Source organism: Hevea brasiliensis, chromosome 10 (assembly GCF_030052815.1).
Source record: "Hevea brasiliensis isolate MT/VB/25A 57/8 chromosome 10, ASM3005281v1, whole genome shotgun sequence".
NCBI classification, from domain to species: Eukaryota; Viridiplantae; Streptophyta; class Magnoliopsida; order Malpighiales; family Euphorbiaceae; genus Hevea; species Hevea brasiliensis.
Window position 1 is genome coordinate 93,740,541 of NC_079502.1, and position 12,921 is coordinate 93,753,461.

Here is a 12,921-nt window from a genome sequence, read left to right on the forward strand (position 1 = left end):
ATATTGGCCTACTGACTTCTGGCACTTAGAAAATCAGAGCAGAGCAGTTTACTGATACTGGCATTTTAACAGTCATTTGGTGGCCTGGTGCTCATTGGCATTTGATTGATTGCATTCTCCAATATTCTAGGAAAAACTTGAAAATTTCTTGTACATTTAGTCTCTTTATTGGTTTTGCTAATCAATGACTACATGCTTATTGGCTCAAAAGAATTTATACTCAACAGTGTCCACTTCTAGCAAGTAGTAACTGTCTGGAGCAATAGAAGAAGATCAGATAGCGCCAACAAAAAATGAGAATTATTATTTATTAGTAAATATCAAAAAAATGCAGACCACATATCTTGAAAATTTATTAGAATCTGGTCTAAATCAAGAAACTAAACGACCCAAGTATTTCATTTCTTCTCCTGCTCAGAAAAAAAATTGCCACGCCCATTTCTCCTTTTTGGCCTAAAAGGCAAAGACTTTATTGTCTGGTTCACACCAATGGACTCTTTCTTGACTGGATAAAGCCTTCCAACAAATTTATAATGTTATTATCATACAGTGATATTTGGTCTGTGGATGGCTTATATCTACATAATTCTCATACAAAATGTGTTTCTCCTCCTGTTACAAATAATAACTGCGCCTGTGTCTGAACCAGGATCTTCTAGATAATGAAAGACCATTTCTGAGTTTCCTTTTCTTCATCATCCTGCTTCTCTTGACTTACCTGTAATGAAAACAAAACAAATATTCCATGCTGCTGCTTCAATACAAAATGAATCTTATAACCATTTTAATTATGAAGTATCAGCTATTTTGGTTATCCTCCTAAAGGTTCCTGTGTTGCATATAAACATGGTTTTATGGAGAAGAGCTTTCCTCATCTGAACTTCTATCTTGCCTCATATTGTATCTGTTGAGAACTGGTAGTGAAGCAGTCGCAGATATTCGGAAGGATCTGGCGGAGCCTATCATTGTTTTATCCTGCATCTTTCCCACTTCCTTGCAAACATGATCCAATATGGTTAGGAAATCTCTTACAATCATGAATATCCTGAGAGGGTGGGCTTCCTCCTTTGCTGCATCCCCATGAAAGTACTCTGTGACCTCCTTCACATGTGATAAAGCCTTTCTTTCTTCAGCCTTAATTCTAGTGATTTCCCCTTCGGCCTCTCTTAGAAACAGCTTCATTGAGTTGAAAAATTTACCCTGCATATCTAGTTTCTCATATTGCAAAACCGATCTGACTTTCTCAAGCCCCATTTCAAGCTTTGAAACATAACTACTTAAAACATCAGAGTCCATCCCTGCTGCCTTTTTGACATTGCTGAGATCTCTACTAAGTCCAGACACAACTTGCAATCCTTGCTTCGTGAAATCATCCTCCCTAAACTTGGAGTGTGTACTTTCCTGAGGATTCTCATTTGTAGAATCAGTACCTGCACCTTCAGATCTAATGATTTCCTGGACCACAAAGTGGAGCAATGTTGTCTTCCCATCAGTTCCCTTTATATCTACAAGTTTTAGGAGTGTATCAAGTTTAAATGCTTTAGCATCCCCCCGATTGGTGCCAACATTCATCCGGTTCCCTGTTCTGAGAACAGCTTCAAGGAGTTTTAGAAATAGCCGGCTATTTTTCAGTTCCTCACTTGCTGCCTACAGAGACAGAGATATGGGGATTAAGTTTCAAGGAGATAGTGATGGCAGAATTTGAAAGATTAAAAATACTGATAACATAAACGTTTAATTAGGAGTTAAACTCATCAGCAGTAAACTTTTAGCCAAGTTACCTCTAGGGTTTGAAAAGATTTCCTCAAATATATTACTTCTGTATCAAAATTGGCTCTATATAGCATGGCTTCAACTCTTCTGAAAGCAAATGGAATATCAAGTACTGCCTTGAGAAATCGTTCTGCAGACCCTAGTTTGGAGCTGTCACCACTGTATTCTCGAAGTTTTATTTCTTCCTCTTTGGTGGGAGCCATCTTTACCAAAGTTTCCAAAAGCTCAGCACCCAAGCTTTCTGGATTGCCTGTTGCAACCACACACATTGCATGAGATATTAGCAAACTGGGAAGTTAGCATCACACACACACACACACACACACACACAGTGTTAGGTATCAGCTCAGAACAATCTCTGAACACAGAGATTGGGCTAGAATCTTTAGAGAAAAATAGAGAATTAAAGGAGATGAGAAGAGAATTAGACTTAGATGAGAAAAGAAATAGAAACAGAGAAAAGAGAAAGAGAGATCTGTTATTGATTCATCAAAAGAATAGAGAATACAGGTAAGTTCTCTCCTATTTAACAAAGTAGCATAACTGCTGCTCACCCAATCAGTAAGGTCACTGATTCCCTAACCAACTCTCAACAACTTTCCCTCCAAAATTCACTCTACCCCACACCCTTAATTAACTCCCTTATTCTTCCCTCTTCTCCTAAAGTATGTGACATTTGAGAGACCCCCCGGCCCGTGCCCCCATATCCCCAAAATGTCCACAAAGCCACGCCAAATCCAGAAAAGGGGGAAAATCCAACAGATGATTCTTATCATGTGAAGAGACAAGATTTCCCCATGACTACAATTAAACAAGAATTGTAGATGAAAGAAAGATCATTATTGCATTTGTGTCGTCCTAATTTCATTCTTAACCATTTGGCTTGTGTTGGACTACTCAGAAGCACTCCTACTTGATGTTTGTTATCTACTACTATATGTGGCTGATGCATGCTTAATTTAATGCCTACAACATGTATTTATGCCTTATAGAATTTTAGGGAATTAGTTTAGCAACCATATTGATTGTTCACTTTTATATAATTTATCACTGAAGTGAAATACTTATTCTCGTTATGATTAATTTCAGCATGCTACTTATTTGGTTATATATGAAAAATGAAGATATTAATGAAAATGTTAGGTCGGTTTGAGTGGCAGCATGTGCTGACAAATTTTAATAAACATGTATCTGTTGTTTTTTCCTAGAGCTGTAACCAATTATTTTTTGGAATATATTAATCTAGGAACAATATGACTGGCTTCTAACATTTGGTCAACATATTTTGCTCTCTTTTCAGGAATATGAAATGAAACTGGCTGAAGCCTGACGCAGTTTTTCTGGAATACCACTTAGATGTGCTTCTTTAATGCCCATGTAGACGATTTGGTAAGTAATCTCAGTTGTCAACTGGAAATATGATATTAGAGGCTTAGAACTTAAATTGCTCTGTTTGGCAAGAAGAATTTAAAATGACTTCCCCCTTATATTTTCAATTGAGAAGAAAAGAGAAAAGAAAATCGAAGGAAACTCAACATAGGTGAGATTTTGAGGGAAAAGAGTTTCAAAGCATACATAAGGTACAAATTCTTACTTATTATTTTCACATTGTCCACAATCTTTTTTCCTCTCAACATTCATAAATAGACTAATGAAATTAGATGATTAAAAGCATCTAAGGAAATCAAAACTGAGAAATCGTGATCACATTCATTATAGGGACAGAAGAATTGTCAATCTAGGATTATGACAAATGTAATGATCTCTAAGAGGATAATTTTGTATTGTCCAACTAAAGCTATGTATCAAAAGTACATATTATTTAATCAACTTCTTATTTAGTGAAATTGATGACATATCTTAAACATGAAGAAATGAATGCAAGTGGTTGAAAGTTTGAAATAAAGCATTTTGATATGATAGGAGACACTATAAAGACAATATTTGAGAGTCACCAGGAATGAATTGTAAGTTTGTCATACTATCTATAAGAAAAATGGCCAGATATTTTCAATCCAATTATATTAAAAAAATATTAAGGTAACTTGTAAATGAAGACAAGAAGAGTTTTAGGAGAATGGAGTCTCTTTTCTAGAACTATTTTAATTCACGTACTCTCTCTATCTAGTAGCAATTATCTTCAAGGAAGACAATAATGCTTGCGGTATAATACTGCTTAAAACTTTATTCTATCATCTTCAATTGGTAATGATGATAACTTCCAATTTAAGCCCTTCAACAATAATTCCTGTCTTAGAACCTCATTCTTCCTTTTTCGTCTTCTGGACTTTAGAGATAGACATTATACTACAAGAAATCTGGTTACATTTTTGACACATCAATAAGAAAACTAAGGAAATATATCTTGCCTTTAAGACGCCAATCAGCAGTCAAGGGAAGATGCTGAGATAGAATTAGACCCATCTATAGTGACACAGCCTATTGCCATATAAGAAAGCATATAGACATATATTTTTTGCTTGAAATGATTCATGAGTTAGTGAATTGGTGGTGCCATATTTTAGCAAAAATCATCTGCTGTTAGTCTTGAATAGTGTTTGAATCCTTTTCACTCCAGTCTCTCCCTCTTTTCTTTCAGTGGATGTTTTAGGCCAGGCTCTACATACTTCTTTTCTCTTGGATTATTATATTTTCAACGCAAAATTTAATGATAGGAGATTTTACCAAGATTTTTATAATCTTCTTAACATGCTACGAGACTAACTATTTTTAAATGAATAAATAATTTAAGTTGGAGAAAAAGGAGCAGCCTGCAAAGCTTAATTCCTGATATAAGACGGGAAATAAAACATTACTCACCATCTAAAAGAGCTTTATAAGACGGGAAATAAAACATTACTCACCATCTAAAAGAGCTTCAGAGACTTCTTCTCGGGTCACGTTCAGTGCTCTTAACAAGATAGCAATGTTCTGTGATTTCTTTGGATCCAACACTCGGTTCTCTTGCACAACAGGAGGCAGAACTGATCTTCTCGTGGGTTCTTTTGGAACTGAATTCGTTGAATTGCAGCCAAAAAGACTCTCCATCATGTCCTCATTTAATCTGCCAAGAAAAGTGATAAATGTCAAATGAATCAAATGATAATAAATTGATAAATTTCTCTAATGGGTTATTCTATATTTAGTAATGTCTGAATGCTACAAATTTCACGTACTGAAACGAGCTGGATTTTAGCTGGTCCCACACTGTGGCTCGGTCTGACGTTGCCCTCACTTTGTCCCAGTGCAGAGGCTTCAACTTGGGCTTTGCTCCATCCTGCTCCTCTGCATCAGTTTTCTCTGACGAACTGATCACTCTATCGACTTGCTCAATAAATCTCGGAGTTCCAGTCTTGGAAATGGTTCCGGGGCTTGGTGTCCAGGACGGTCGCTTCAATGACACGGTGGCAGGCGTTGAAGAAACGCTTGTTTTAGCTTTTTCTGAGGATCCTGTTTTCCTTGGAGTTGATAATGTCAACAGCGGAGGAGGCGGTGGTGGCGGTGGAGGTGGAGGTGGAGGTGGAGGTGAAATTTTACTTGATTGCTGGTTGTTTAATGATCGAAGAATGGCCACGTTTGGTGGTGGTGGAGGTGGTGAGAATTTTGGCCTTTTGGGTAAATACGAACTTGGCTCAATATTCTCAGCACGATCCTCCTGTGTTAGTGCTGGACATGGTGGTGGATTAGGTGGTACCTGTGACGGTAATGGCTGCTTTATTGACGGTATGATGACGTGCTTCATTTCCGGCGAAGAAATCGAAGAGAGTCGCGACTTGGGAGAGGTTCTTTTAGAATGAGGAACAGAACGACCATTAGCAGGCTTCGCCCAGGTGCTATTACCAACCGGCCGGGAAGCCGAAACAGCCGCCGGCGTGTAAAAGCCGTCATCGTTGCTGATGGAAGAGCCCTGCGGGGTGTAAAATGCGGTCCCGTGGCTCTCCTCGTCCGACGATGAAACTGAAGATGATGGAGAATTCTCGTTGTCAATGTCATGATGTGAAGGAGGCCTAGGCAATGGCGGCAGAGGCTGCAAATCAGGGCTAGGCCTATAACGATCCGATGTCTTGATAGAATTTAGCTTCCGATAAGGAGAAACATTGGCTTCATTTGTTGTTCCATTTAGTTCCCCCGATGTCCTGCCTGGCTGCACAGTGCCCATGTAAAGAACACTTGAGTTGGGTACTACAGATTCATTTGCGAGTCTTTGAGAATTGCCTCCGACGAGTTTCTGAGTCTCGCTTGGGTGCTTAACCCGGTGGCGGTATAAAAAGAATGCGAGACCCGATAGCATTCCCAGAGTGACAATCGCAACCGAGATCGCAACCGCCACTTTCTTAGCCGGTTTGGCTGGTTGAGTTGCTGTTGGGATTGGAATGGTGCCATTGGCTGGTGACGCTGTTGCGGGTTGACTTTGATCCGGGGTCGGTCCAGTTGGGACCTCAGGGAAGAAGGGTTGGTCTGGAGTGGGGAAAACCTGGTTGTCAGGCGGAGGCGGTGGTGATGATGAGTCTGTCTCCGGTGGTGGGGCTGAGTTAGCTGGGAATAAAGGCTGGTGGAGGATTCTTCTCTGAGTTTTGGGGCCAGTAGTTGCAGTTTCAGCTTTGGGTAGAGAAGGAGGAGACGATGATGCTGATATGGTCAATAATAATAGAATCAAAAAGAAACTGAAATGATGATGATGATGACTCTGAGCTTTCATGGTGAATTTTTCTGGGTTGATCTTATTCTCTTCTTCTCTTCTTTTTCTTTTCCTACATTCATCTCTTTCTCCGCTCTTGTTTTTGGCCGTAAAAAATTTCTCTCTCAACAGAGAGACAAAGAAAGTGAAGAACACGGAATGCGTGTAGGAAGGGAAGCAAGCTTCTTTTGGCTGCAAGATCTGCTCGCTCCAACTGCTGATGTCATCACTCGCCGCATTTCCCCTTTTTCTTTTTTAACTTTAATTTTTTTAACTAATTAAGTAAACGAATTTGGGTTTTTTTTTACAGTGAAGTGGGAATTACACGTGGCAAAGAGAATCCACTTTGGTTTGGTTCTTTTGAAAATGAAATGACAATGATGGGCATAGTAAGGTAAGATGTTAATTCTTAACAGCCACGTTGGTGGGGTATTTTTGTCCTTTAATATTTGTTTCTTCTTTTTGTAGGGATCGAGGAGCGAGGCTCAGGCACATTCCATAATTCAATCAATTCTCTTTTCCCTCCTGGAGCCGTTACGTTCTATTTCCACGGCATACTTTTGTTCCCTCTATCTTCTACATTCACGACCACACCATCCTACATAAACACCCGTTCATCTATCTACACGTGTTGCCTTCTCAACAAGCGCTCCATTAAATAAATAATTATAATAAATTCAATCCGTTGTCATTTTATTTCAACACAACACTCGTGGTACAACACAACCAATTCTCATGATTTATCCAAAACCATCACGATCAATTTCCCATCAATAAAAATGATTAAAATCATAATCCAAATCAATCATAATCATTTTAATTATAATTATAAATCCACCCAACCCCATCAATTTAAAACTCCAAATTACCAAAAATAAGGTGTTCATTTTGTTTACCCATGAATAAAAATTTTGTTAATTTGTTCTATTTTGTTATATGTTTGCTTGTTTCAGCACAAAAATAAACAAATTTATATAGGGAAGCTTCTCAGAGTAGTGAATGTTAGATATAATGTCAACATCTGGTAATCTCCAATCGTTTGTTACATTCTTTTGCTTGATTGATTGGGACAGTAGTAATAGTATACATTTCAGTTACTAATATTATTTCATTGGTAAATATAGTTTTTAATTTTTAAATTAATAATAGTTTACAATTATTAATTATGAATTCTTTATCATAAGTGATTGTCTTTAGAAACTAAATAGATTTTCTTTAAAATGTATTTTTTTAATTTATAAATTAATTTAAAAATAAATAATTAATTATTAAGTAAAATTAAATTAATTTTTAAATAATTTAAATGTCCGATTAAAAGGTATTTAAAAGAAAGTTAACTCATCAAAATGATAAAAAGGATGTATCATTAAATATTGTGCTCGTTAAAATGAGTGCAGTGATGGTAGATTAAGCTAGGAATCAAATAGATTGGCTAGAAATGGGTTTAGGAAAGTGAGGCTATAAATGTAATTTTGAAAAAAGATATCCACGTATGGAGCAAGTTAACGGTTTGATCTTTGTGGGAGTGGGGATGGACCCGCCACCGACTTAAGGGTGGAAGGGAGACATGCACACGCACGTTAGCATATGCTTTGTGGCTTTTGTTACTCAACCTTTTTCTCTTTATGAGGCGACCACATTTGTGATTGGACCACCTCCACTATGCAAAGACAATATTATCCTTTTACTCCTCTCCTAAAAGTTATTGAATTTTCTATTACTTATAATAAGAAAAAGAAAATAATATAAAATGAATAACAATTTTCCCTTAAAATTTGTTAAAAGTTACAACTTAAGTTAATTACATCTCCCAAATTTCACTTTATTTTAAAAAAAAAAATTCTTCCATTTAAATTTAAAATTAAGCTTATTTTAATTATTTAATTTTTTTACTAATAAAAATGTGTTTAATTTGGATAATAAATTATTTTTACATTTGACATGATATATATATATATTGAGATAAAATATGATCCCTTCAAACAGGCACATTTAAAATCCTTTTCATATGCCACACGAACAAGGAAATGCTCATTTATTCCAAGAATTTCATATATCTATGCTTATGTTTTGTCAACTATCTCATTCCCCATTACATAAATTATAATCCAATTTTCCATGTTTATACTTCTCTTCCAAGCCCACCATTACCATCTCTATACTCCATAAAATTCAAAAATAATTAATTAAATTTATTTATGTTAAATGAAAATTTTAATATTTATAATGATTGAACATCAACTTTGATCCCTATATTAACTAAGAAAATGGGAGAACAAACAAAAAAAAAAAAAACATAATTTGGTGTGTAGTCAAAGAAAAAAAAACGGTAGTTGTTTTTGAAGGACTGAAAGAAATAGGCAGATAGTGGTTCCCAATCCCATCATCCCATGTAATGATTAAAAGGTGCTTCATGGACCATGATTATTGTAGTTGTTGACATAATCACAAGAAACCAAATTATTGGTCGTATGATATACTAACATAAGGACGTCGATTTCTTGTTTATTTAGATCCTAGACCCAACTTTTGTTGTAGTTGTTCTCTCAAGTCTCAAATAGCGCTGTGCAGTTTTCGGTATAAATCGAAAAATCGAATCGAATCGAGTCATTTTGATTCAATTAGTTTGATTTTTTAATTTTATCGATTCGGTTTGGTTTGAAAATTTGAACATATTCGATTTTCGATTCGGTTTTTTATCGATTGAAACAGATAAAATCAATTAAACTGAATATTAAAATGGTCCAAATAAAATTTCAGCCCAAAATGTATAACCCAGCCCAAAAGAATAAAAATTCTAATATTTTCGGTTTAATGCAATAGAACAGAATCGAACTGAACCGATATTTCTCGATTTGATTTGATTTGGTTCTCCTTAGGTGATCAGTTCGATTTATATTTTTAAGCGATTCAATTTTTTAATTTTTGATATTCGGTTCGGTTCGAACCGAACCGACCGAATGCTCTTTCCTAGTCTTAAATGGGTTTCTTAAAATGAGGTTTAACTCCCATTGTTTTTTTTTTTTAAATAAAATATTGAGAAGATAAAAATTCGAACTTAGTACATAAAAAATAAGCGATATGCTTTTAATTACTGAATTAAGTTAAGTTAGATTACGATAATGCCTCATGTTTTGCTAAAAAACTAAAATGGGATGGGATCGGATCCTGGTCTTTAGCTTGAGCATCAAATTTTACACAGCACGTACGTCAAGTATCAAACTTTGCTTTGTGCCTATGCATTCTCATTTAGATGCCAATAATTATAAACTCAGTGAGCTTGTTATAGTTTTGGTAATATGTCGGATTTCATCGAGTACTCGACACATGTCACGAAACCCTTTTCTCCCTCAGCCCACAATAGGGCATTTCTGCTTCACAATCCAAATATACAAATAAATAAACAAATATTAGCCTTTTCCTTTATGTGGAGCTCAGGGAAGGCTGGCCAGCTACATTCTGTAAAGCAATTTCCAGAATCCACTTTACAAGGAAAATGTGGATATAATATCAAACATTTATTTGATGGGTCTCATTTTCAAGCCCATACAGTGAGAATTATTGTGTAATTCATAATCCATATAATTTATTATCTATAAAATTAGTTTAGTTATCGATCAGGATTTTATTTTAGTTTTAATTTTATTAGAAAATACTTTAATATTATTCATAAATCTTGAATGGATCAGACTGATATAAAGAAATATATTTTTAAAGTATTTGAATTGAAAATTTAATTTTAATATAAAAAAAAAACCACATAACCAACTTAATCGGGCCTGGCCCAAACCAGGACCAATGCCTATGGGGCTGATTATAGTCCCCATCTCCAGCCCATGAATTGAAATTGAAGTCAACGATGAGGGATCAATGTTCAGCCGTGGTTCATGGAATCCTATTAGGGCCTCACACAGCCCAAAAAAAAAAAAAAGGGTGGAAAAACTTATATATGTAGTCTAAGCTGTATATAGAACTCGGAGACGATCGTTTGACCAGATCAGACCATTGAAGGTTATGATTGATTGCCACGTGTCAATTAACTTCTGACATCATTGTTCAGGACAGTGAAGAATCACTTTTTCATTTTGTACATACATTCCTGGGCCCAATACTGTTCCATTCGTACGAAATTGCAAGATGAAACGGCATCCCTGAATTGCCCGGTTGTGGTTCCTCGTGACTTCGGCTTCACAAAATGAAAAGGGCCGAGCTCGAATTCCAAACGAGAGAAGGTCAAGTCTCCCTGGGGAGATTGTACAGTTTCTGTACTGTAATTGAATGGGTCTTGGGTTGGGTCTCCAAAGCTCACACTTCCAACACCATCCCTTCTTCTTGTTCCAGGCTTCCCAATATTAATTTACGCACGTTATAGAGGACAATCCTTTATCCTTCTCACATCTTGGGGCTCAAGCTTAATTTCCTCTGGTATGTATGACTCTGCAGCTGTTCTCTTCCATTTTCTTGAGGTCGAGGTGTTCTTTTGCTATTTAGCTGTTGCTCTGCCGGTTAGTCTAGAGGTGCAAGAAATAAAAAGTGGCGATTTTTACGGACATTGCTAAGAGCTGATAAATTACTTCAGGTGCTTTCTTTGTTAATGACTCCTCGTTTTGTTTGTTAAAGACAGTGGATGTGTTTAGCAGTTTTTTGCACAGCGGGTTTTCTTTGTTTCTTTCTGTTTTAATATCCTTTATTCTCTAAAGCAGAAATGTTGAAGATGGGCTGGCTTGTCTTCAACCTCTTCCTTCTCTGTTTTCTGGGTCTTACTGGTAAGCAAATTTATATGCAAAAAAATCTTCACTTTTCATGACTTTGTTGTTTTATTCCTCTTCTTCTTCAAAGCCGTTAATTTGTTTTCTTTCATTTTGTATTGTAGGTGCAGGTCAAGAAACTATTCAAATTTTTAACCTCTATGATGCAACTCCAGGGGTTCTTCAAGCAATGTCTCAGGCAGTTCATCCCTTAGCTGTTTCTTTGAGTGCTGAATATCTCAATGGAGTTTCTAGCAGTGTTTTAGTGGCTGAGAGTTGGCTTAGGAACCATGTTCTAGTTCATTTTTCTGCTATCAATATCAGCACCATTGTTGTGGGTAACGCTCTTCAATGCCAAAATGGCCAAAATCCCAACTGGAGTATGGTTCTACCATCTCTTAAGACAATCTATTACTCCCTTACTAGGTGGGGTTTGGAGAGAGAGATAAAAGTTTCTGCTGGCTTTTCTCCTACCTGTCTTGACCCAAATTCTGAACTTTTTACACATGATTTAGCTGAGAAAGTTACTAAACCTCTAGTATGGTTTCTCCATGGTATAAACTCTACCTGCTCTATAAACCTGCCACCGAATTTCTCTCCTTTATCAGATGAAACTGTGAGCTTGGTGTCTTCTCTCTCAAAATTACTAAAAAATCTTGGATCCGTTGAACTTGACAATATCAATGTGATGGTTACTGACCCAAAACAGCATGTACCCACGAACAGGAAACTCTCAACCTTTGAATCCAAGATTGTGAACTCATACCCAGCAAGACCAACTCCATTACCAGAATCGTCACAAACCCCCATCTACTCCTCAATTGTCTCTGCCCCTTCCAATGTAGCCAAAAACCCTCATCGCCCACTGCCCCATGTTGTTTCACCACCATTGTCTCTCCCTCGTGCCTTTCCGCCACCATTATCCTTCCCTCTTGCCTCTCCGCCGCCAGTGGCCTTCCCTTTTGCACCAGAACAGCCTCCTCTCACGGGTCCAGCCACAGCACCTTATGTTTATTCATTACCTCCCTGTAATCCAGCTGACACAATAGCACCAGTACCAGAGGCAGGGGTGGTGCAGGAGCTGTGGTGTGTAGCTAAACCTAGTGTTCCTGCAGAGTATTTGCAAGAGGCAATGGACTACGCTTGTGGTGATGGTGGTGCTGATTGTACAGAGATTATGCCTCATGGTAGCTGTTTCTATCCTGATACTGTTGTTGCTCATGCTTCTTACGCTTTCAACAGCTACTTTCAAAAGACTAAGAGAAATGGAGGTACATGCAACTTTGGAGGGACTGCCATGCTCATCACTTCTGACCCAAGTAAGCTCTTTCTCTTCTTAATAACAAATTAGCAATTTTCAATTTTACTGGGTCCATATTAGCTTTAATTTCCATTAAGAAATAATGATAAAATCTATACATGGTTGTTTCAGGTTTTCTTCACTGTCGGTTTCTTCTCAGCTAGGCGCAGCAATGGAAGATCGGTTTGTTTTAGCACAAGTAGGAATAGGATTGGCAGAGTATAATTGCAAGCTGAATTTATCTAATATGCTGTGATTAACCTAGCAGATGGCATGTAGGAAATGGTTCCTGAGGAAATTTTGTTTTCCTAACCATTGGAGTCTTTTGGTGCACAGAAATGGAATTGCTCTTTTGACATGTATGCTAGAACTGGATAAGATAAAATCCTGTCACTTCCAATCTATTGGACATCGCTTATCTA

At 36.9% G+C, this 12,921-nt stretch overlaps 2 protein-coding genes and 1 long non-coding RNA gene across 4 annotated transcripts; 2 read left to right on the plus strand and 1 right to left on the minus strand.

Moving 5' to 3' along the window:
* Positions 1-278: 278 nt before the first annotated feature.
* LOC110670519 (formin-like protein 6) lies at positions 279-6,674 on the minus strand. The gene is made up of 4 exons (XM_021832589.2): positions 4,950-6,674; positions 4,638-4,837; positions 1,782-2,023; positions 279-1,647 (listed from the first exon to the last, which is right to left on the minus strand). Exons 1-4 carry the CDS (start codon positions 6,470-6,472, stop codon positions 853-855), a joined length of 2,760 nt encoding a protein of 919 aa, XP_021688281.2. The 5' UTR covers positions 6,473-6,674; the 3' UTR covers positions 279-852.
* A 16-nt stretch (positions 6,675-6,690) lies between these two features.
* LOC131183810 (uncharacterized) lies at positions 6,691-7,376 on the plus strand. The gene is made up of 2 exons (XR_009151822.1): positions 6,691-6,845; positions 6,920-7,376. It is a non-coding gene; the product is annotated as an uncharacterized LOC131183810 (long non-coding RNA).
* Positions 7,377-10,607: 3,231 nt separating this feature from the next.
* On the plus strand, positions 10,608-12,921 carry LOC110670538 (glucan endo-1,3-beta-glucosidase 12). Of its 2 annotated transcripts, none has more exons than XM_021832623.2 (4): positions 10,608-11,030; positions 11,155-11,217; positions 11,331-12,518; positions 12,632-12,921. In XM_021832623.2, exons 2-4 carry the CDS (start codon positions 11,157-11,159, stop codon positions 12,661-12,663), a joined length of 1,281 nt encoding a protein of 426 aa, XP_021688315.2. In that variant the 5' UTR covers positions 10,608-11,030; positions 11,155-11,156; the 3' UTR covers positions 12,664-12,921. The 2 variants fall into 2 exon arrangements, with proteins under 2 accessions (XP_021688315.2, XP_021688313.2); XM_021832621.2 differs by having other exon boundaries at positions 10,609-11,030; positions 11,325-12,518.

Bases quoted from the DNA above. Each gene is read 5' to 3' on its own strand.
- LOC110670519 (XM_021832589.2), bottom strand. From the start codon at position 6,472: ATGAAAGCTCAGAGTCATCATCATCATCATTTCAGTTTCTTTTTGATT. The intron at 2,024-4,637 runs GTGAGTAATGTT...TGGTTGCAACAG, and splicing joins CTCTGAAGCTCTTTTAGATG to GCAATCCAGAAAGCTTGGGT. The intron at 1,648-1,781 runs GTAACTTGGCTA...CTGTCTCTGTAG, and splicing joins AATCTTTTCAAACCCTAGAG to GCAGCAAGTGAGGAACTGAA.
- LOC110670538 (XM_021832621.2), top strand. From the start codon at position 11,157: ATGTTGAAGATGGGCTGGCTTGTCTTCAACCTCTTCCTTCTCTGTTTT. The intron at 11,218-11,324 runs GTAAGCAAATTT...TTTGTATTGTAG, and splicing joins CTGTTTTCTGGGTCTTACTG to GTGCAGGTCAAGAAACTATT. The intron at 12,519-12,631 runs GTAAGCTCTTTC...TGGTTGTTTCAG, and splicing joins GCTCATCACTTCTGACCCAA to GTTTTCTTCACTGTCGGTTT.